Here is a 25,304-nt window from a genome sequence, read left to right as displayed (position 1 = left end):
TTCTGTCTGAAAGTCCTGTATTTCTCTTATAAGCCATGAAGATTGTTGTTCTCTTCAGAATCTCTTTAGAAGCTCTTGAGCTTTTTGCAGCACTAAGAACCCAGAGAGGGATTAGAAACTAATAACATGTTGGTAATCACCATCATGTATTTTAATCACTGAAGCACACTCTCAAATTACACTAGAATTAGAATTACCAGAATTCGCCTTCCTGACATCACCCTTTTCTAACCTGAATTTCTACTTTGGCTCTTTGAGTTACATACTCCTGTGCAAAGTAGATGCACATTACTAGCACAAGTCTCCTCTAAATAGCAGTGGCTGTTTGCAGTCTTTCTATAAAACAAAATATCATCCCCCTGAGAAGAAGAAAAGGGGAGGAAGGCTCAATACAATATATTGATCAAGGTAACCTAAAAGCTAACAGCCTTTTTTTCAAAGGAATATTTCATAGCTATTTAAATCCATTCTGTTAATTGCAGGACTGCCGCATTTGCCTAGGTATGCTGCCTAGTCCACAGTAACACAGTACAGCAAGGATTTTAGATTTTCTTTTTTTCCACCCAGCTTTAAGACTAATTTAACCAGCAAGTTTCCCTGCAACTGCAATATTTCAAAAAGCCCGTTTCAATTTCGGTTCACATAACATCACATTAAGTCTGTAGGACCGGTTCTCTTTGATTCCCAGGGTGCCTGTTTGCACAGAGAGGTTCAGGCTGAGAAGACAACATGACAGCAGAGTAAGAGTTTGCTCGCTAGCCTTGCCATTATAGGAGCTGAAACTACAACATAACTCATTGGCATTACCTATAAGCAAGTTTTGCTTGGGGAAACACTAGGAGAGAAACCCCACTGATCATACGTGGCCTCTCTTGAACATACACAGCTCAGGAAGGACTGCAGAGCAGGGCACAAGCCGTGCAGGCAGATCTCAGGGCACAGAGCAGCAGGTACACACCCACAAGCCCCTTTGAGAGCACTTATTTTCCAAAGCAGGTGCTAAGGCCAACCTGCTGTGCACATTTACCTTCCACAGTTTTGCCGAAGCCCAGAGTTGATATGAATTTTGCTGGCTCTGCCAGAGCTCACACTGATTCTTTCATGTCTGGGAGGCAATCGCAGGCTGGCTTCAGCCCACAGGATTCCAGGGCCAGTAGCACCCAAGTCCCCATCCCTTTCTGGGAATGCACCCTGGCTCCCTCACACAGGAAACAAGGATGGCACAGCCAGACCTCAAGGGAAACATTAGACGCCTAAGATGCCACTGAGCCTGGTACCACAAGAAGAACACACGCATGAGGACCGGCACATGTAAGGGCAAAGCTGCCACAAAAACAGACAGGGGTCACCTTGTCTCTGTTTCAGCAGGAGCAGGATGGAAAGCTCAGCTGCTGTGCAAAATCCAGCAGACCTGAACATCTTCCCTCACAAGCATGAGAGATTTCACCCACCCACTCACCCATTTTCACATTAGACGTCAGTGATCAATAATGCCAGGCAGTGACACAAAGCAAATTGTTTATTCAGATCAATCTTTTAATCCCATCTTGCCCTTTAGAATAAATTAGCAAATAAACTCTTCCATGAACTATGCTCTAAATCATGATGTGGTCACAGGACAAAAATGCCCCACCAAGAGAAAAAAAATCACTTTTTTTGGAACTTCTGTCGGTTCATTGATTTGTTTTTTCTCAAAACATTAGGATTCTGCAAAATTTTAATCTGACACAAAAATCAGAACGCAGTAAACAGCAGATTCTTTGCTCAATCACACATTAGTTAAATGTTGATAAAGCAATACCAATACTTTACCAAGGGAACTGCTTCTATAAAATCCTGATAAAAACATTCCTGGAAAGCACTTTTAAAAAATGTTTTAGTTGGTTTTGATGTGTGGTACCAGTCTACTTTACTGGAGTAAGTGGATTTAAGAAAAAAGATAATAAAAAACCCTGACAGAGCATTTTGCAGCAGGTTATCTCAATGCACAACAAGCACTTAGGAATTAAGCCTCAAAACATCCCTGTAAGTCAAAGACTTTACAAGCAGGGAAACTTGCATCAACAGTTAAGCCAGATGTCAAGATCATACAAGGACTCAGTCTTGACTCTTGTGGTGATCATATCACATCACAATATTTTGTAGAGAATGATTTATTATGACTGTGATAATTACTGTTCAGGTTTCCTATTAGTGTTATCTGCTGGAATGTAACACCTCCATAAGATGGGATGGTTTTCAGTAGAACAGTCTGATTCACTACAAAGCTATTTCAGATTTAACCTATAACTGCAAGCTTTAAAACACTAACCCTGAATGGCTCCTCACTTATTTTGATACCAAAAAGGAAGTGCTGTGTCACTCTAAGACTACAAAGTAAGGCTGATGTAGCAATGAGCACCAGCTGCGTCATTAGAGAAGGACAACTCTACAGACCACAGGCTGTATGTCCCTTCTTTTACTCTAGATTGAGTTCCCCCTTCTGCCTTTTGTTTTTCTTTTACTTGGCTTTAAATTTTGGCTTAGTCAGTTACCAGACGCCGATTCCCAAGGGACTTGTCTCGCCCTCATCACCAGCAGGTGTTACACTGAAGGATGTGAAGTACCTTTGCTGCCCAGCTCAGGCTGCAGTCCCTGCTCCGGGGATTGCCAGGGAAAGCCCAGCTCCCCCTTCCCCCTGCTGGGGCACGAGTCAGCACCAGCACCTTGAGCAACCCCATGCCTGTTGTCTTCTACTTGCACCATCTCTCTCCATAACCAAGAGATGAAAAGTCTCTCCTGCCAGCTGCCCACAGCGCCAGGCTATCAGGAAGCTGGTCCAACTCTTTAGTAGCTGCTTTCTGTCCCTCCCTCTAATCACAAGATTATTTGTTGATTAATAGTTGTGTATTTCTGTAAAAGAGAAAAAATGCCTCTCTGTGAAAAAGTTTAAATATATAAAAACACTTCATAAAAATATTTATTATAAAAATGAAATGCCCCATGAGCCTGTAAACATTGCCTGTAAAATCTCCATTAACTGGAATAATTTGAAATACAGTCATTCAGGCTCTTCTCTGCCCTCTCTAGTAAGATTTTAAGATAGCCAACAGAAATGCCACTTGTCTTGTACTTCGATACTCCTGCAACCCATTTTTCTTCTTATTTGTTTGTTTACAATACAACAGTTTGATTTCCCAACACTGGCAGTTTTCTTTGGAGGCATCATTTGTCTTTGCTTTTAATAGAGTTCAGCATGGCCTGATTCTGAGCTCTTCTTACAGAGTGGGTTTGAGGTCTGGTTGGTAACAGGAGCAACACCAGGATGCTTAGAATGTGCATGTGAAAATACACAGACCTGGGAACAAAAGCAGAAAGAGAATATTATATTTTTCTTGGGAATAACATGAATTGTGCAGCCCCAACATGCAGAATTTAGTGCTAAGGGATGAATGCAGAATTTACGAACCTGACCTAGAAAGCACAAAAGTACACCCTTGAATTTCACACAGTCTCAGAATATGGTGTCTGCTGGCATGGATGAAAATGCTGCTGTGGATGATAATGAGTCAAGGAAACCATCAGCAAACCCTAGAATCCAAAGTCTGACAGCTCAAATAAACCCATGTAATTCAACCCCAGACTTATTCAGCCCATCTCTCTTTTAATGTTAGAGTATACAGGGCTATATTCTGAAGAAATGCCCTTCATGCTTCAAAAAAATTTTTAAAAGTGACAGAAAGAAAAAAATTCAATCAAAGTGCTGAGATCTGAAATAAATCAAAGCACTCAGCTTTTAACTGGAGAAGGTCAGGTAATGATGTTTACAGAAGGCTTGCATTTTTGAAGGTAACTGCTCAGAGATATCTGCATTTGGTATGTTTCTAAACATCAAATATTTTTATTTCAAATAACTCAGTATACACAAGGTTTAAGAGAAATAAAAATTACTTAAACCAAATAGATGAGGTTCTGGCAGCTTGGGGAAGACAACATTTGGGAGCAGTATCGTCCAGCTGTTAAACATAGCAATGCACATTTCTGTGGTCTCATTTATACTTCTTACCATAGCTCTTAATATCCTTGTAAGGTGCTTAAGCCACTGCTTGTGGTGTGAAGTGCTCCAAAAATTCACGCCCTAATCCAAAAGCATAACATTTCCTTGCTTACAAGTCTCTAAGTTTAAATGTTAACTATGTTCAAAGTCACCAGGGCAAAATTATTAAGAAATGAAGCTAAGAAAGATTTGGAGTAACTTTTACATGGTAGGTTTTCTGTGTTGAAATCAAATGTTTTAAGAAACGGGAATAGAAAGTGTCGAAATTGAACCTACTCCAAACCGACAGCAGCTATCTTGACTACCAGTTTTGTGTCTTTTATGTTGGAGGAGGGAATTGTCTTTCTTTTGAACCAAAAGCTATTACTCTCTATTGACAGTACAATGAAAGAAAAGTAAGGCAATGTACTCCAGTCTCCCTTTTCTTATTATTTTCTCAATTTCTCTATTTCAACTTGGTTTTAGTAGAACACATTCAATGTGCTCTGCAACACCAGTGTTTTCTTATTTTCAAGGAGTCCGGGGAAGTACTCACTTTGTAAGAAAAGAAGCAAACTTTCACAATGAAAAGCATACTCATTTCAAGGAGCAGTGCTCTGCCAGGAGCCCTCCACGTCTCCTGCTGATCGATCACACCTCCTGAATGCAATGTAACTGAATGTTACACGCATTCAGTAGCTGGAAGCCTGGTCTTTGCTCAGCACCTCCTTCCTACTGCCAGCTCTTGTTATTCTTAACCTCTTCAGCCTTGGTTACTGCTAATGGTTGAGAACGAGCTGTTTTGCAAATGGAAACTGAGTATATGACAGGTCATGTAAGGACACAGAATGAGAACAACCAAAGTGCTCAGCCTTGGCATTGTTAAAATCTCATTACGTTACAGGAGTACAAAAATCACCCCTTATACTTTAGCAAACATCCTGTCTGAACTTTCAAATTTGATGCAACGCTAACTGCCTTTCCATGTGGTTTGGGTTATTTAACAAAAGTCTATGCCACCCTGGAGAATAAAGCCAAGGGAAGAGGACTTACTTGTAAAACTTAATGGTGGGCTCCACAGCCAGCATAACGAAGGGTGCCACAGTGTAGCACACAGCCAGCTGAGTGACTGCCCAGGTAACAACGTCGTAGGCTATCTTCAGAGGCACTGACGAGAGGAAGTAATGTCTGCAGTTGTTTCTTATCTGCAGGTCAGGGAAAAGTTAACAGAAAATTATATAAATTCATTTCTTAGGCAAAGTCACACGGACACGTTGCAGTGCATGACTCTCTGCTTACCATCAGCATTAGTATCACAGGAAGGTTTATTCACCAGTTACAAAGCACTGAGAGCAGGAATACAGAAGTGTATGGACTGGCATATTCAAGATCTCATAGTCAACCAGTGGCAAACAGAGAAGTGGCCCCCCAGTTTACTCTGTCATGACCAGAGGAGCAGACTGTCTCATTCTGGGTGTCTGGCACATTATTTTTTGGGAGGACTGGTTATCAGCAGTAAAACAAAGCTACTTTAAATGGACAAATAAATGCTTATACCTACAAGTGTGTGCTGTTCCCTAGAGATTTTAGGTTAGTTTCACATCTGTGAAATCCTCATAAATGAGAGGCAAAGCACATGTTCAGCAGCCTGCTCTAGCAAGAGTGGTTAATAATGGTCACTAGTTTAATTCACCTTTCAGATTGACCTGGTTATTGATCCATAGTCAAACTCCAAAAGACAATAGTGGTGCTTCCCAGCCCTGCACAAGTGGCTGGTTCAGCCTGAAAGATCAGCAGTGATAAATTTAACAACACTGAGACATGAACCCTGTTCTGTCTTTGGTGACTCTACACAAAATAAGGCCCATAAACACAGAGATCATTTTACTGCATCACTTGCATCCACATAAATTGTTCAAGTTCAAGTTTGGGCTAATGCTCAACCCACAGCAACTTCTTGTGTAAGACTGGGCCCAGAGTTAATTACAAGCCAGCATACAGGCAACATGACCCAGCAGAAGTCTGGAATCCAACATGACCTTGAATCCCAAGCTAATTTGACTGCATGGACATAGCTGGTGGCACTCCTAACTGTGTATCCTCAATCAGCATTTCCTCTGACAGCCAGGGACAGCAGTGCATCACGTCCAGAATTGGTGCTGGTTCTAACTGCTGGGTACTTTGCAATTAGCATCAATACAGAACACAGTTTCAGCAAAAGCAAGCCTGCAAAGGCATGAAAGAGGGCTCACAGCAGGGACAAGCTGCTTGACCATGTGAGGGTGCAGCTGACAGCTGGATAGTGTCTAGCACAGGCCTTAGAGGAGAACAATGAAAGGTACATACTGCTCTGGCTGCGAGTGTGATAAGGATTCCAGTGAGAAACGTAAAATAATATCCAGGATAGATACCATGCCACAGGGCCGACAGGATAAATGTTAAAGCCGTAGGGTACCAGGGAGCTCTGTCATAGCAGACACTGCAAAAATGAAAACAAAACAGAAGAGGCTGAACAATGGCCACTGCACTTGAAATCCTTCTGTTTCTAAGGTCTAACTCTGTGTTCTCAGCAGTCTTATCATGGCTCAGTTACAGACTAGGGCATGAGGCACTCTCCCTTCATTTAAATGGAGGTTTAGATGGAATAAGGAAGCATGCTTATATGCAAATGAGTATACAAAGAGTGCCTGTACAAATATTTCTGGTGCTCAAGGCATTTAAATAAATAATGGAATAAAGGGCAGGCAAGACTTCATTCACCTTTACATCTCTATCCGGAATCATACATTACCCTTCCAAACTCTGATGACAGATCAAGAGCAAGTTGAAAGACAAAGAGATGTGACCCCACCCTTCACTCCAGTGAACAGAGCTATTTTTAGGCACAGTTATCTGGCAGATGCTAGGAACAACAGGGAGTGCCATAAACGATTGCAAAACAGGGGATTCCAGCTAACTTTAGCAGCAAAAATCTTACTCCCAAGATGCAAGGATAACAGTTCAAGAAAACAACACCCAGTCTATTTGGCAATCTGAAGTTTAAATCAAATGCTGTGTTCCAAAGAAACGAGTCAAGATAATGCATTTCTTACCAGGAATCATTTGAATAATGAAAAACAGTAGCCATTGACTTTTAAGATGTATAGATTTAACACCATTATAGCTACAATAACTACAATAAATCTGAGCCTGCATTTCAGACACATGTTGACTGTATGTTGAGCTTTAATCACGCCAGAACGTGAAATGAGTAATGAGACACAGTCCAATCTATAAAATTTGGACATATGCTAGTATTTATAATATGTGCCTTAACAGTCACAGGTTAAAATCAGATCATCTCAGTGCTACAAGTCTCTTCCCCATATCCTAAACAAGGACTCCGTGGGAAGCATCTTTGGGTAACTCCAAACCAGACTACACCGGGGCTCTGATGATTTTGACCTTATTTCTCACTGAATTTTGAGATCCCAGTGACACAGCAAGACTCACCTCTGCATGGGAAACATGACAATACAGGAAAGAGAGGGATAAAACAAAATGCTATTACTTTCTATTATGGAAGATTTGAACAGTTCATTTATGACTTTGCTGCTCATATATAAAATAGGAGCATTTTACACTTGGCAGCAATAAAACTTTACAGCACCAAATACCCTTGTATTGCACCAACTGCTACAGACACAGGAAACAAAGAAAGAACAAGAGGCTATACATTTATGAGAGCCACCAGTCAGCGTTTTTCCAGGCCATGTAGAGCTTTTGGATCTCACAAGCATGTTACTGTTTCATTACTCTTACCGTTTCAGCCAGGCAGCTGTCTGAATGTTCCAGTTTTCAATGTACATTTTAAAACTTGTTGCAGTCTAAGAAAGAAGTTCACATGAAATGTTAGCAATGAAGCTTGTAAAACACCACTTGCATTTTAAATTAGTGAGGAGGTACATGGAAAATATTAATTCTAGAAGCTAACTTTTATGAAGACTGTGCCACAATCTATCATTACACTAATATGACTTGGGAGGGACATTAACTAGGCTGATGGCTCACCACTAACACTTGGCACTTGCTCTAAAATCTCACTTTGTTTCATATAATTAAGTACAGTGTTTGGTTACTTTCAAATGGGAAATGCGAGCAGCTTTCTTGTTTTTCATGCTTGGCCTTCCTTTCAGTTCATAAACAGCTTTATTTCTGGAAGAGATAGCTTGCCACCCATTATGCAATCTGGACTCCCCTACAGTACTACTAAAACAAAGTGTTATTACAAAAAAAAGACATTTGTTGTTATTATTATTATTGTTATTATTATTATTACTATTTGGAGAAGGAAGGGGGAAGACTGAAAAACATGGGCAAAAAAAAATTAGGATTAAATTTAGAAGCCAATTCTCAGCTCACTGCTAAGCTTGAGAAACCAGAGTAGACTCCAGGATCCTGAGAGAACCACCCATATCTCCTCTGAGTTCCCTCAGCTTTAGGGGACTGATGGACTCTGCTGTTCAGCATTGGTTCCCCTACTGCTGATCAACTTCACCTCCCAAGTCCACCTTGGTTCCTCACCTGCTGGCAGAAACCTCCAAGGACACCCTCGCCAAGCGGGGACACGATTCAGTGGCACCACACTATTTTGCTGTATCAGCTGAAGGCAAGGGCACACTGAAGAAATGGATTAAGGGCAAAGGTTTCCAAGGGGAATGTGCACATATCTTTGAAGTTCCATACAGAATCCTTAAAGCTAGCATTTAATCTTCTGCGTTTAAGGAGTTAAAATGATTAGCAATTCCCAGTGCAGCACCACCACATTTTAATTGCATTACTGCACCAAGAGAAGCCAAGAAAAATACTATTTCTCTTCCAACTAATATTGTCACTCTCTTTTGGCCTCCTTTAAGTTCCCCTGTTACATTACCAAGAGAGGAGGTAGTTGCTGGCTGTCAAAACAAGCTGGCTGCCAAGGCTTTCAAGTCCCCCACTTGTGCTTAGCCCCTGTCACGTTTTAAGGCCCGCACAACTCCTTCCATGTGCTTATCTTTACTACAGATCAGACAGTCACATTTAGCACTCAAGTTCACAACTCTGATGTAAATTCACACATGCAGGTGGCTATACCTGCTGAACATACAGACTGTATCTGTACAATCACACTTAAACTCCCAGCATTGCTGCTGGCACATAAAGTGATGGTTCAAGGCTTATCCAAAGGCATGGTCTCTGTAGCCTCTCTTTCTCATTGCACGCATGATCAAATCAGACAGCACTCTATTTTATGCTCTTGGAAACAATTTCTGATCCCTGTTGCCCATGTGACCAGTAAAGGAAGTAAGCTTTGAGAGGCCATCAGTTCTGTGGGTAGAGAGGAGCAAAGGCTCCTGTTTCCTTCATTTGGCTTGACTAAAGAGCACTGCCTGCATTTTACTTTACTTCTTCAAACAGAAGTTCCCTCAGCCCAAGTAAGAATCATCTCCTGCCCCATAACTGAATCAGATATAGATTCAAGATCTCAGAGTGGTATGTAGGGTGCTGCTGTCATCAAAAATTGTAAAGGATTTCTGGGCTGTGTATCCGTACTCATCAAGGAGAGATGTACACTGAAGATTAATTATGAGTAAAAAGGAAAAAGAGAAAGAATGTTGAAAAACAGGGAATGTATAATGATACTTCCAATTTTGGCATCTTCAATGAAGAATTACAGGGGCTCTTTCATTTTTGAGAAGAGCTATTACAGCACATTCACTTAGTCACAGATTGTTCAGCAATAAAGCAGTCAACTTATTTTCATCTGTGATTACTTTTAAAATCATAACTAGAGAATTACAGAGGGAAGCTCCTCTATTTCTAAAGAAACCTTTAGAAAGCAGCCTCAGACATATAAATATTTTCACATCTCACTGGCATTCACAAAATATTCTTGAGGGCAAACAAATTATATTGGCCATCTTTCGCATTAAAGACACAAACATGAATAGTTTTCAAAAGGTTTATGGATCTTAAAAGTATACTGCAGTCACAAGGAAGGAGTGACAGATGTTTTGAGAAAGTCTGGCTTGCTACATGGTGCTCTAGATCAGCACCCATCTAAGTTCTGTGTGCCCCTGTCAGCGCCCATTCAGGTTGCTTGCTTTGTACCTGTTATGTCTCCTACCCTCACTTTTCTTCAAGTACAAGAGGCAGTTCAGCCCTTGCACGTGTCTGTGCGACTCATGGCAGCCTCTTTCACTACCACCACTCATCTCAACTGAGCTACAAAAGTGAAAGATTGTTAGAAGTAAATAAACAGAATACACCACAGATGGTGAAGAATCATAGCTGTGAACAATTTACTGACCCACTGAGCTCAGCCACGATCTACAGTAATTGACTGCTCATTTATTAGATATCTGATGTAATTATTTATTAGCTCTCACTAAACTGTTTAGAAATACAACCTGAATACAGAGCGTGAGGAAGCCTGTGAGACAGATGCATTTTATCTGTCCAACAGATAAAATACAAAACGTCTTCATGCTAAAGAGGAGCAGCCTGGTAGCATAGATTTATTTTCCTTTCAGTAAAGCCTCTACCCATTATCATGCTCATTTCTGTATAATTATGCCAATGCAGCCACTCCTTTATCTCACCTCAATGTTCCAGATATTCAAATTGGACAACAGGTCCCAGCGGAAAGTGCCTCTCTCATCAACTCCACTGAATCCATAACCAGCTGCATTGTTGACTGCATCTGCTGCAAAGTCAAAGCAAAACAGGTCAAAATCAGACTGCTGGAAGAGACATTTTTCTTACAAGTCAGTATGGCACTAAACAAACATTCAAACCAGCTTTGTAGGATTTAGCAACCTCTCTTTCTAGGAGAAGCTGCTTCCTTACAAAGGGGCGTTACTGTAAGGCTACACGAGTCATTTCCGCAAGAGGAAAGACTAACTCCTTGTGCAGAAGAAATAAAATAATAAAATTACAATGACTAGAAATCACTTTTCCTATCATTTGGCCTTTATTATTCATCTGAGATAGATATTGCCATAAAATGAAAGAGCATTTTCCTCAAAAGGGCACCTGGATGTCACAGCATTTTCTAGAATTCAAAAAAAACTTAGTATCTCAAAGATATGTTTACTATTTCTATTAAGGGTTCCAACATGGCTGTGTTAATTAAGACTGTCATTCAGAATTCTGCAGACAAAGCCTTTTGCTAAGCCTGTTTCTGAGTGTCTCACTAAAGTGCCTCACCATGTCTATGAAAAAAATACTGAGTAACTTCAGTTACACACTTGGCTACTTTAAAGCAAGTAAAAGCTTGGATAACAGTAGGCATTACACACCTCCCCTCTCAGAATGCCTGGGAGTCACCTCATCACTGGGTCTCAAGATTCTGATTTCAGTGTGCCCCTGTTAAAAATACCTTATTGAAGTACCAAGAAAACAGAAAGGAGGATTCATTATTGTCTCTGGATCACTAGTTGCAGCCAACACTGAGGATCATCGGAAGAAATAGGGAAGTGCAAATACAGGTAAGGGTTTTCCTTCTGGGTCATTTACAAAATACAAGCCTGGTTTATGCTTTAAAAAGGTTGGCATTTCTTCCCCAAGAATGAAAACTGATTTTACTTTGTAAATGCTGTGAGTACAGGCACAAGCTCATGGAGAAGCCCTAATGCACAAAACTAGGGAGGGAACCTAATTATAAGCAACAAGACTAACAATAAATAAATAAACAAATGAGCAACCTCCTCTAACCTGAAACTTTCTGTTTTGTTTTCCACTTTCCTAAATGAGAAAGATTTTACTGATGGAAAGAATGCTCTCCATGTTTTTAATTCTCTCCCTGATTAAAAAACCCCCAAACAATAAAAAATAACCCTGCCTGAAGTTGGCCCACAGGATCCTGCCCAATCTCAGAGAGTGGAGCTGTGCACAACCATCACCCCAGAGCAGTGGACTCCTGGACTTGCTCCTCCTTGCTCCAACGGTTGCAGGGACCAACTAACTGGTGTTTCTTTGCCAAAAACAAGAAACCAGGAATCATGGGATGAGCAATAATTATATAGCAAACCCCTTGGCCTTTTTCTTCCCGGGCTGCTGTCTGCAGAGCAGGTGTGAAGCACAGAAAGATCACAACTGTGCACCCTCAAACTGCTCATAAAACCCAAATCTCCACAAGCTCCACAGGGCTTCAATTCCCTGCAGATTTGAACAGCTCTGGCTGTGTATGGCTTTCACAGCTCCTTGGAGGGAGGCACTGAGACCCAAAGTGGTTTCACTGACAGCTCGGAGCTAGGTTTGCAGTCGTGTTCCCAGGACTACCGTTAATGCAGCAAGAAGCTGAACTTTCTTTCCATGGATCTGGAGGAATCCCAGTGCAGCTCCCACACAATAGTGTGCCTGTCCTGTCCTGGGGACAGGAAGCATTTATCGGCCGTTTCAGCAGGCGCTTTTGTAATGCTCTGGGCCATGCCACCGGGAGCAAAACTGGGAAAGGATAAAGTGCCTGCTGTTCTGCAGCCTGTGTTTGGGATGTGAACAGAGGAGGCCTCACCCTCCACTATGCAGTGCATACTTTTCCCCAAACGCCTCATTTGTAAAACATTTCTACAGCCTCTACAGCTTGGTCTTGTCACAAATGCAAATTCAGGTTATCTCTTTAATAATGGACTTCCAGTTAACTATAATGCCAGAAAAAACAGAGGCAACAATTTAAAACTGGATCCCACAAAAATAAGTTTTGAGCAAGCCATTCTTTATCTCAAAGCCTTTCCCATCCCACACATGCCAGTCCTGGCTGCTTTCCCTGGATCTGACAGTTTTATTCCCAGCAGTTTAATCACAGCCTTGCAATGAATCTCCCTGGCTATTTCCATCCCATCTCAGTGACACCCTGCTCAGCTTCAGGTATATGCATTGCTTGCTGGACTTCCAGGATCTCCCCTACACATAATGTCTTGTAATACCAGCAAAAAAATCCAGGATATTTTCAGCCTTGCCTAAAGGACTTGACTCCTCACACACAGATATGAAAGGTGACTTGTAAAAGGAAGAAGGTAAAATGCAATAAGATTATTTTGACCACCAGTCTAGCTGGCTCCTAAAAAAATCTGCTTCTCTCTTTAGTGAGCCCTCTTCCTTCTCCTCTCCTTTTTCCTTGCAGAGGTTTTGGTCCTAACATTTCCTTTGCTCCCCATGGTTCTCCAACCTCTTCTCTGGGCCGCTCAAAGCCAAGGTGCATACAGGACCCCACAGTGCTTTAGAGGCAAAGCCTAGCATCAGCCCCCAAACAAGCACAGGGTCCACTGCCTAAAGGAACATATCTCCCACAAGAACTCCAGGTCTAGGGACAATTTTATTTCCCCCCCAACCCTGGATTTCAGGTCCCCTCCCCCATTTAGGAACTTATTTGCTACACACAAAAGTACATGATGTAGCCAGCCTTACCCAACGTCCATGCAAAATAATACTTTGGTTTTGCTGCCTGTGTTACAACATACAGGTAACCAAGTCTTGAGAAGAAGGGAGTTTTATCAAGAAACTCGTTATCAATAATATATGCCATAGGAAAGTTCTTGGTAAGCGTCAAGAATAAAATGAGAGATACTAGTGTGATACACAGCTTGTACATCACTGCTCCCTGAAAAACACAAACAATGAAACATTCATTAGAAACGTTTGCTTAAGGGGAAGAACAAGGCAGCGCTCATGACATACACAAACAATGGGCTTCAAGAATCATTAAAGTTACTGGTGACAAAGTTGATACTAATTAATTTAGAAGAGGTGACCAAGAAAAGGCCAGAGTCACAGCTTTAGTTTAGTTTGGTTTACTGAACTACCTATAGATAGGAAGGACAACGACAAGTCAAAATCAGTGATGAACTTCATGGCAGACTCCACATCAGTGTGCGGAGATTCTAAAATGAGAAAGGAAACAAACAAGCCCTACAGTGGAAAGCAGAAATCATCTCTATTTTTACTGTCATCTCCTGGAACTAAGGACTGAGTTCCTCCTGGAAGCCAAAAGCATTGATATTCAGTGCAACAGCAGGACTTACTACCCAGCTACCTACCACCCAGAGGTCTTGCTAAAAATCACTTCTCCAAAAAGTGTCATATTGTCCAGCACAATTGTACCGCTGATACAGGGTATGTGATCTGCCCCAGCATTTTCTGTTCCAGCTCCCAAGCTTCCTGTACACCATTATGGACAATCACAGCAGCAGCTCAAAGCTTGTTTGCAAATACACACCATGAGTAAACCCTTCTTGATACAGTCATAATTAAAAAGTAATCTGGCACTTGGATACCATACAAAAATTGACTTGTTCTCAAAAGGCTAATAAAAATGCAATATACTATTAAAACAACCATGGGTTTTTTGACACTTTTGATTTTTGATCTCTTTTTTTATATTCTCCAAATTCTGGAATAAAGTAATGTGAAATTGGTTTTTTATGCAGATTTTAACACTCTCTCCTGACTTGCATCCTCCACAATATAGGCCTTATTCTGACCTCAGTCAGACTAATGTAAATCAGAAGTAACACCACTAGAGTCAGTAGAAAGACAACTGTGTGCAACAGGAATCATTATACATAAGCACATGCTCAACTTCAGAGGAGACATTCTGCACACATTCACAAAGCTACACATTCAGTGTCACCTTAAGAACAGAAAGAGAGAGAAATCTGGATCTCATAATACCTTATCCTGCTTTACAAGAAGGCCATTTTATAAGAAGGTTGTGAGTAGTATTTTAAATATATAAAACAAAATTAGTGTTAAAAGTATGTGAAAAGTATCTTGAGTCATCTTAAAGCGTGTGAGATACTCTTGTAAATCACCTGGACAGGCTACAGTTTGTGTTTAGCCGTGATTCATGTACTTCTAACACCTCCTGCACTACAGGGGAGATTTGACTTTTTTGGTTTTTTCTGTCATTTCCTTTTCTGCCTGGAGCTGAACCTCAACTTGTCATTGTCAGAACCTGCAGACCATTCCCATCGCTGCACAAAGGACATGCATTAACAACTGACCCATTTTGCATGCCAAACCTGTTTGGGGAATACACTAGCCCCTTCACCCCGACCTTGTGATAAAAACAGCAGCCACTCACAGAGAAAACTCAGCGTAACTGAGGGCAAGATAACCCAAAAGTGGTTTTTCTTCTTAGCTTTTAATTATGAAAATCATGTACAAAGCTGTACTTTCCTGCCCTCTGCAATCAATCTTTGTCATTTGAAAACTTACAGTTGGAGAAGGATCAGGAAGTCTGTCATAACCCTTCTGCTTCCAGTTCACTTCTAACAGTTTCATGTGCACATGCCTCCCTTCAATGAAGGCGATATAATCCTTGTAATTGCTGCAAGGCCCTGCTATGATGCTCATAAAATTGAGGAGATAACTTAAATACTCCAGCAAAGAAGGTCTTGACCTGTGAAAAATCAGCCACACACAACAGAACAAACAAAAAAAACCAAAACAAAGTAAAACACAGCAAAGGCTTTCACCAATGTTTTTTGTTGCACTGTCTGCCTCAGTCCCCACCTCTCTCCTATCCCTTTCACCACAGCTGAAAGCACTCTAGATCTGTTCTGGGGAAGATGAAACACAGCCTGTCATATTCTGGTGATGTCTGGTAGATGGCAGTCAGAACAAATGTAACATGGAAGTGCTTAAGCTACAGGTGAACCAATGCTAATGATTCGAAAAGTTGTAATCTTAGAAACTTTTCAGCTACAAAGAGTAATAAATTTGTCCATTTTGGACAGGTCAGAAGTACCAGGAGTGAGAAGCTGGTAATTGGTTTTGGACATCTGTCCAAGATGTCACGGACCATTCTGCCTTGTTATACAAACTGCGGGGCAGGGAGTCTCTAAAACCAGGGCTCTCAGTCCTGGGAGGAGCTCTCACCCTTCAGTCCAGCCTTGAGAAAAATGGGAAGTGTCACGTGAGACATACAGGAAGAGAATGAAGAAGCACTCTGTCCTGCTGTTCAAATAAAGGAAGTAATTGCCTGTATTGCATCATGAACAGGAAAAGGAACTAAGGAGGAAAAAAACCACATTAATTGAAAGACGGCTGAAGACAAAAGTCAAAGAAAGTCTGTCACATTAATTTTTTTCCATTTTGCAAGTGTATATCCCACCAGTTCCTTCTGGGTTTGTACATTGAATGTAAAATGAAGAAGATCCACTGTCCTTGCTACAGATCAGTAGGATGGAAAAAGGAAGATGTAAAGGCCTCTCACCACCAGTGTAATTTGTAAATTGCTAGGCTTGGGGTTTTTATGTGGCAGAAAATGCCAACATCCAAACTGTGCACTGTGTTCTGCACTGCATTACTGAGTGCTCTCTACAAACATCCTAATTGCCACCATTCAAGGAGCTCTCAGATGAGAACACAAACTTGGGCACAGTGCTTGAGGGCTCTCCTGCCCAAGACACAGATGGACATGCTTAAACCAAAACACACTTAAAATTCTTTAAGACTAAAACAAATTTCTAGCAGAAAAACTAAGCAACAGTTAAACATTTTCTGTTGCCTACTCCTATTCTGAAGTGGAATTAGTTTGAATAAACAGTTAGATTAGCAAGGATTTTCTGCATTCACCCTACTGGTTATTGTAGATGTTAATGCCTGAATGGTATGTTCTCTGGTGAAAGCTTTTCACAGAAAGATGCAGCAAACAATTTGGGGTAAGGGTCATCTTTCTGTCCTGCAAAATCAGGTCCATGATTTGGGCTTCCTAGCTCTACAGTAAGATTAAAAATAAAGTCATTAGTTTCAACTTGGATTCTGCACATGGCTGGGTGGGGAGACATGAGCAATGCACGAAGGAATGTACAGAGGATGAGTGAGAAACAAAAACAGACCAAGAACAGGAGGGAAGACAAAAGGCTGTATTACCAAAGGGGATTTAAAAGTCTTCAGTTATGACTTGTCTGCCACTGATACTTATGCTATTGGCATCTCCTTTTCTATTATGAACTCATTTACTGTACAAGAAAAAAACCCAAGCCTGTTTGGTGAGAATTTGACTAGAATTAAGGGCCAAGTGCAGTTAAAAATTATGCTGTGAGCTTTAAAAATAGACACTATGGGGTCACAGCAGAGTTATACAAGGCTACCTACAAGATTTTTGCTTTTCAAGAAATGACTCCCTTACTTTCACAGGCAGATTTTCTGATGGCTGATTCTTCTACCTTGAAAACAAAGGAAACAATTCCCTTGCCCTTAAACAAACATGTCATGGTAAAAGTAGTTACGGTTCTAAGAGTAATTCTGTAACACTAACTCTTCATTTAAAACAAAAAAACCCCAACAAATTCACCTCCCTGTTGCACTTGTATTGAGGGACAAACTAGAAAAAAAGTAGTGCTCAAAGAGATGCCCTCTCCATATGAAAAATGAGAAGACTAGTTACATAACAGAAGAACTAGGAGTATTACCATTATGGAGGGAGACCCAAAAAAAAAAATCCAGCATTCAAAAATGATGGCAAAGAAAAGCAGCACTTGAAGTATCAAAGGCAAAGCAAAATGGATTTTTACTATGCAGTAGATTGCTTGATGGGAGGAGTATATACTTGGAAAAATAACGTATGGCAGATTAGATTAAGATAACAGCCAACAAGTCCATATAGTATAGTCTTAGCCTGAATTTAAGAGTTAATTCAGCAAAGACTTGTTTTATTGCATGTGGAGTATATATTTAAGTCAATGAGACATTGTGAAGTACTTCAGTGCTTTACTGACCAGTGCAGGGTGATAAAAGCAGAAGTCCTGAATTGAAGAAATAAGAAATATAAGAGAGAAGGTATGTTTGTGTAAGGAGGGCAATGAGAGCAGCATTACAAAAACAAAACTGCTCAAGCAAATAGAAAAAGCAGGTGAGACTTTTGGCCTATCATGGACTGGAAAGCAGCAAGAAACATTTTCATGGCCGGGCCACTATGTTGTCCCTGACAATGCAATGGAAAAAAAAAAAGAACAACAAAATAAAGCAACATAAATACTCAACTCCTTTGGAAGAAATTAGACACAAATCACTAAGAGAATTATATCCTTACTTTACAGCAAGCCGATTTTGCTCAGCAGTGAGTTCTTCAGCTTGTCGCCCTATTCCTGGGAAGAAGAGTCACGTTAGATCTTCCAAACAGACAAACAGTAAAAGCTATTGCCATAACCTTATGCTTACAACCCACAAATTAATTTCTAAGGCCATAATCTCAAAATTTCTTTGTCACAGGTGGTTGTAATACAGCTCAATCCCTAACTTTTATGTCAAATTCTACTCTACCTCTTTACCCAGTTCCTTACATCATTCCCCCTTTATCACGCTGGCTACACTGTCAGGAAGAGCAGCCATAGCATTCCCACACACAATGGAAGTGGCAATGCCACCAACTGGAAGCAACCCCCAACAGCCTCTACAAACTGTCCTGGGCTGGAAAAATCTCTGTTGCCAGAAGCCGCTGGCTCATTTAAGCACAAGGCTCCCGCTGGCTTCTTGGTGAGAAATGGAGCATTTCACAGCAGGAAGAGTGGGCAGGGGAAGGGAAACAGGCGCTCAGGGAACAGAAGCTCCACTGGTGTGAACGAGCAGCCCAGATGCCTGCTGCTGGAGCAAGCCTAAACATACACGTCAGTAATAATCTGGAATTGTGCATGGTCCAGACTGGAAGGGTGACCTCCTGTTGAGTGCACAAGACCTTTGGGGCCAGAGGTAGCACACAGACTCAATGTCCCAGGAAAATGATGGAAAAATCTTGTGTCACAGCCAGTGGTAAAGAGATGTTGCTTATAGCACATACCTCAAAACCTTCACCCTAAAGCTTTAGCTGCACATACTGCAGGGACTCCCACTGGCTTCATCAGCACAACACAGGATGAGTCACAGCACTCGGTGTGGAGCATGCATGTGCAAAAAGATCAGGGGCTTGGCACCAATTGACACTACTCTTCTAAACATACTGGCCATAATTACCAATACACACACAGGACCCGCTTCCTACCACTGCTGATAAGCTGCTTGTTTCCATTCTCTCTCCACTGTTTCAGTTTGTAAATACTGGGAGGGCCTGAGTTTCAGAGAAACAATTAAGCACTTAATTACTTATAGGAGTGGGTATTTTGTTTGTCTGTTTCCATTTACAGACAGCTGTGTTAAATTTTTACAAATAGAAATTCGTCACTGATGCTTGAACTGCAAGCTGTCTTCATTTGATCAACTGCTCCATATACGGATGTTCGCAATGTAACGAGCCTTCTCCACCATCACTAATCTGTAGGATTTCTGGTCTGTTTAAAACGCTCCTGCCTCTGCTGTTGTCTTTTTCCTTTCTGTCTGTTCATTTACCTCCAACATCCTAGGTGTGTACCTAGGCTGCACGCTGCTGTGGCATTGCAGCAATACCTGAGCTGACTCAACTTACAGAAGCAGAGAAGCCTCAGCAACGTGAATGCCACCAACAAGGTCAATTAGCCAAGCTTCCAGCTGTACCTGTTACAGCCAGATAAAAGCATTAGATTCACTTGTGTAAACCTGGCTTGCAAACAATGCCAGACCCCCGTGTGGCCATCAGTTAAATCCTCATTCACAACTCTTTAGCATAACACATACTCACCCACAGCTTGTAAGGCAATGGGCCTCAGACCATCAGAAATTTGCAGCGCAACATCAGTGGGCACAAGCAATAATGCTACTGATGACAACTGACATTTCCAGCCTTTGCACTGTACGAGACACAGGCGTTTTACTGGGAAATAATAGTGCTCTTTGTCACAGCACAGCACAAGACTGAAGACAATGTTATTTTGCTTGCAACTGTGCTTCTCTCTGTGCTGGGGAAAAGCTACTGAATTCTATCTCTCACAACTCATGAAGTACATTATCACTGAATATATCAGTGCTAGCATATTTTTTGCTAAATTAACATTAATGACTGAACCTATGCATCAAACACAACTCTTGACTTTTGAGAATCGGTAACAGCTTCAGAGAGCTTAATGGAGATGCACTGTAGCATCTAAGCAGGAGATCCTGGTACTAGCTAAAATCCAAACTGGGTCCTAAGAAAGTAGAATACCGAAGGGGAAAACAGTTGTTTCTGATATTGCAAAGAGAGTTTGATCCTAAAAACTGATCAAAACTTTAAGTTTCTCATTTTCCTCCACATAGCATTTTTCTTCTTCGTTTGGAACAACTTGCTGAACTACATTCATTCACACCATAAATCAACCAGAAAATGCACTGCAATGAAAAGGCTGCCTTCAGGACGTGGGAAGAGATTCCTTTTCTTACCATCATGTAGCTGGCATGCAAGAGTTGTGATCTTCTGTGTAATTATCATCAGCGGACTATAAGAAAGACAGAAACAACAGTTACATGGCCTGTAATACAAATTATTCCCAACTTTCTCACTGAATGTCTTTATGCCTTTAAAAGGCATAACTGTATTAGCAACAAGTGGAAAAATATCCAATTAAAGCTGAAGGAGGCACTCAGGCATAAGACAATTGCCTCGGTTCAAAACAACCCCACAGTAACTTGCACTGGAATTTTTAATTGCTAAGTGCACACAAAGCCTTATTTTATGTCTGCCTATCGTGCAGCACTGCAAATTGTAGTTCAGAAGAAATCACACCACTAGGAAATACCAGCTTCTGCAGCCCACTGAGCCTCCTTTCAGGCAAAGACCATATTGAAGCCCCATACATTGCAACACTAGAATACAGCAGTGCTGCTTTAACCCAACTCTGGCTCTTCTTACTGTTACTCTCCTATTGTCTGTCTCCTCAGTGCCCTAAAAAATGTTGACTCTGCAGATACAGATGCTTATTTCCCCACATGAATAGCTCTATCAATTAGGACTGTGTGCAAATACCAGAATAGCTGTCAGCACAGCAGTTTCCCACTTGCTTCTTGGCCATGCATCTGCGTTGTGAACAGCCTGTACAAGATACACCATCCAACTGGGAGTGTATGGGCACGTGGGATCTGGAGCCTCTGAAAACAGGAGCTGGCTGTACCTGAGCCAGGCTTACAGCCACCCAGCAGCTTTGGTGCCAACAAAACACACAGCATAGAAATAGCCACTATGCCGAGTAGGGCCACTTATGCTTCCCGTATCCAGCTTTGCAGAGCTTCTTCGCACTGAAGGCAATTGTGAGCTGCTGCAGCTAAGGAATGGGAAAAAAGACTAAACTGAGCTTGGAGGCATCAGGAGCTGGTTCCCACAAGGGTAAAGGACACAGCTAAGAGCATTTAGAGGTAGGTAAGAGGAAAGATGAGAGGAAAACCATGGGGACAAACCACTTCCTTCATCGGCTGTAGTGCCCTAAACACAAAACCTGGCACTGAATATCTGCAATCTGGAAGGACCCATAGCAGGCAAACCAAGGGATGATCACCTGCTCACACTGCTTCTCCCCATCTCTCTGCCACTGGGGACACCAGCACAGGGTGCCCAGATCTCTCACAACCATAATAGCCACGAGAGGGGAATGGATGATGAGGATACACCACTATTTTAAAAGCATTAGTTGTGATGACTTTATGTAAAACCAGTCCCACAAAAGAGCTCTGTCTTCACTGAGGATTAATACAATGGGTTGTTTCTCAATCTGAGAATAAATTAACAACATTAACCATATGGATGTTTCCGTTTGAACACAAATGATGTCTTCAACCTGGAAATGAAAACTCGAGTTTGTACACTCTTTTTTAACTATTTACACAGTTTCACCAGTATATGGAACTTTTTTAAGAGACTCCAAACATTACAACTGTTCATTTTAACTATTGTAATATATTTTCTGGAACACAATTAAAGAAAAAAGTTGAGCGTTTTTTTTAGTTCAAGCACCATTTTTGTTCCACAGATTTCTCAAGGTAAAGAAAAAAAAGCAGAAGTTACATTCAGTGATGTCTCTGAATGCCATAAGTCAAATACTTATGTTCTACAGAGATTTTCAAGAGATTCTGGATCATCCTTGACTAAATCGGCCAACTGGTTACAATCAAATGTAAACCCAATGGCTAAGATAAACTGTTTACAACCTGATTATCCCACTAATATAAATCAAACAGATTCTCAAAATAATTTGTATGCTGAGCATGGTAAACACAAATGCTGGCAAAAGCCATTTTTTCATTCTAAGTGGTCTTTTTTTTTTAACACTTAATATGGTTGATCTTTTTCAAGAGTCCACAAGTAATTCTGGGGGGGTAATTTGCATTTCCTACCCAAAACCAGAACATGAAATATCAGCCAATTACTTAATCAGAAACTGCTTTTATCATTTCAGAAGTCCCTACTTACAATGTCAGTAAAAAAAGTTTGCACATAAAATTCAGATTAGGCTTAAGTATCCACAGAACTTGAATACAATCATAACACAGGGGTTTGTACAGCAGCTCTCCTTGGGTCACCTAGACCACTGATAGCAGCTAAGGAATGGACAAATTCAGCAGTGACTTTTCACCTTCCAGCAGTATTCTCAAACAGTCATTCTAAACTTTATTCCAATTAATTGTTTAAGAAAAGTGATTTATAAGCTGTTTTCACCAATATCTTCAACATCCTGTTTCTCAAAGTAGATTTTCCCAGACAAAATTCAGCTTTGCTTTCAAAGATACGTAAATCCTAATCCTTTAAGCATATGAAAAGGCAGATTTTTTTAATCCTTAAGAGAGACAGAGGCTGTCAGTGAACCAAGCAGTTCTACCGCAACAAACACAAATTTTTATTTTGTCAGTGTTTGACCTTTTTAGCTTTATAGGGGAACATTAACACTTGTTTCAAATTGCTTCAATTTGTTGCATATGTTTCTTATGGCAAGCACTTCACACCAATATTGAAGTGGGTAACTTTAAACCTCAGGCTCTGAGCCAAAACCATATGACTTCAGGTGTCTAAATTTAGACACTTGTCTTAGACAAGGCTCCCATGGTAAACCAGAGAGAACCAAACTGCAAACAATCTGAGGGCAGCAGGAGTAAAGCCTGCACTGAGGTCATGCTGCATATAAACACAGAGGAGAGAGGTTCTCCTCATCTATATAAGGAATTCATTGCCTCATTGATGGCACATTGTAAGCCAACAGAACAAGTTAGCTTTTCCTGCACTTTAGTCAGAAAACATGGACAGTCTATCTCCCTCAAATCCCAGCTCCAGAGGAGACAAGGGAGAACAAAAGTGATGTGTCTGACAAGGCGAGTGGGAAGGAGAGCCACAAAGTTCATTAGATACTTCCTGTTCTCCCTCCTGACATCATCATAATACAAGTCATACATATTTTCCAGAGTGGCTGGAAAGTGGTCCAGCAGAAAAGGACCTGGGGGTGGTGGTCAACAGCCAGCTGAACATGAGCCAGCTTGTGCCCAGGTGGCCAAGAAGACCAGTGGCATTCTGGCCTATGTCAGGAATAGTGTGGCCAGCAGGACTAGGGAAGTGATTCTTCCCCTGTACTCAGCACTGGTGAGGCCACACCTTGAATATTGTGTTCAGTTCTGGGCCCCTAAATTCAGGGGACATTGAGGGGCTGCAGCGTGTCCAAAGAAGGGCAATGGAGCTGGGGAAGGGTCTGGAGCACAAGTCCAATCATGAGTGACTGAGGGAGATGGGGGTGTTCAGCCTGGAGAAAAGGAGGCTCAAGGGGGGACCTTAACACTCTCTTCAGCTGCCTGAAAGGAGGGTGTAGCCAGGTGGGGGTTGGTCTCTTCCCTTAAGCTGCACCAGGGAGGTTTAGGTTAGACATCCAATGAAATTTTTCAAAGAAAGGCTGATTAGACATTGGAATGTACTTCACAGGAAGGTGGTGGAGTCACTGTCCCTGGAGGTGTTTAAGGAACCGGATATAGCACGCAGTGCCATGGTCTAGCTGACATGGTGGTGATCAGCCACAGGTAGGACTTGATGATCTCAGAGGTCTTTTTCAACCTAATTGATTCTGTGATCTCCACCCTACTCAGGAGGGTGGGAACCTACTGTACAGTGGCAGTGGGATGACAAACACTAAATCTTCCACGAGATCAGTGTCAGCTATCAGTCAACACTTCACACAAAGGGTAAGCAAGGTTTCAGGTGAACAAGGAGCATCTTCCTCCCTCCTCTTCTCCTGCCTACCATTCCCCACTTACTTGATCTCTGGGGGACCATGTCTTTGCTGTAGGAAGGCAGAGCACAACAAAATAATGACAGTACTGGAACTCTCCCTTAAAGGGGAGGGGGGGCTGGGAAAGAATCATAAATTCCTAAACATGTGAGTTTTGATTATTAAAACTTTGAAATATCATTGAATTGCCATTTCTATTCAGCCTTTCAGGCAAGCTCTAACTTTAAACAGCAATAAAACACTGAGTATGTTAATACATTAAATACAGCACCGTATCACATCTAGCCAACAGTTTCCAACATGATAATATTTTAACCCTTAGACTCTACTGGGAAAAGTCAATAGTGCTAAAAACAAGAAGGGAAGTTAACAAAACTATAAAACTTCCAATCCCTTTTCTTACTCCCAAATTTTGCAATGCACAATTTATTGGAGGGGAGCAATTAGGTTGAATTTAAGAAGAAAATCTACCTACTACACTTCCACTTACAGATGAAGCACAAAGACTTATCCCTAGGAAGGAAGCATTTGAAATAAAACACATTTAGAAGCCTAAACAACTTGCAATCCATCATATTTGAACACCTACAGATTGCTTTGCAGCCACATGGCTGAGTGGTGATTCTACACCCTCTCCACCTGTCCTATTAAGCACTACAGTTACAAACTGCCACAGAAACACAGAATCTGATTTATGTGTGGTGTGATTTCCCCTCCCTTCCCATGTTTTATATATTAGCTATGAGTTTAATCTTAGGTTGTAGCTGCACTGTACCTCCTACACACAAACCATAGTGGCCAACTTTTAATTAAAAAAAAAAAAAATCAAGAAATTGACCCAGGGACAATTTTATTTTTCAGGGCATCTAACATAAGGTAAAGACAGCTTTGTTTTTTGTTTACCTCACCCTAGATGCCTTGAAAAATAACACAAGACTAAGATGCAACAGTTCACAGAGAATGCTCAATAGAGGGGTTTACTCCCCTAAATAAACCTTCCAAATGAAAACATATCAGTTAATATAATATTTAAATATAGCTTGCCCCAACGTAATAAATTTGCCAGAAGCACAGGCCAGTGGAAGTAAAGAGATTTTGTTTGTAGACTGCTGTGGGGATCCTCACTGCATCACAGGCTGGCTTCTGCACTGAGGAAGCTTCGATGCTTCCGAGAGAAAAGACTT

The 25,304-nt window shown here is 41.2% G+C and overlaps 1 protein-coding gene across 3 annotated transcripts in view; it reads right to left on the bottom strand.

The window, feature by feature from the left end:
- Positions 1-1,501: 1,501 nt before the first annotated feature.
- Positions 1,502-25,304, bottom strand: part of MBOAT1 (membrane bound O-acyltransferase domain containing 1) — a 55,930-nt gene continuing 32,127 nt past the window's right edge. For 2 of the 3 annotated variants that reach the window (XM_042049109.1, XM_042049111.1), the window contains 9 exons: positions 20,306-20,361; positions 18,072-18,126; positions 15,251-15,434; positions 13,442-13,634; positions 10,636-10,739; positions 7,817-7,881; positions 6,362-6,494; positions 5,069-5,220; positions 1,502-3,337 (listed from right to left, as the gene is read on the bottom strand). In XM_042049109.1, coding sequence (XP_041905043.1) covers positions 3,205-3,337; positions 5,069-5,220; positions 6,362-6,494; positions 7,817-7,881; positions 10,636-10,739; positions 13,442-13,634; positions 15,251-15,434; positions 18,072-18,126; positions 20,306-20,361 — 1,075 coding nt within the window. In that variant the 3' untranslated portion in view covers positions 1,502-3,204. The remainder of the gene's footprint in view (positions 3,338-5,068; positions 5,221-6,361; positions 6,495-7,816; positions 7,882-10,635; positions 10,740-13,441; positions 13,635-15,250; positions 15,435-18,071; positions 18,127-20,305; positions 20,362-25,304) is intronic. The other variant, XM_042049112.1, reaches the window with a different exon arrangement.

The sequence above is a fragment of the Corvus kubaryi genome, unplaced genomic scaffold, assembly GCF_017639235.1.
Source record: "Corvus kubaryi isolate FWS band 111438036 unplaced genomic scaffold, C.kubaryi_AGA036_p1.0 69, whole genome shotgun sequence".
Taxonomy (NCBI): Eukaryota; Metazoa; Chordata; class Aves; order Passeriformes; family Corvidae; genus Corvus; species Corvus kubaryi.
Note: the sequence above shows the minus strand (reverse complement) of the source record. Positions and strands in the feature narration are given on the sequence as shown.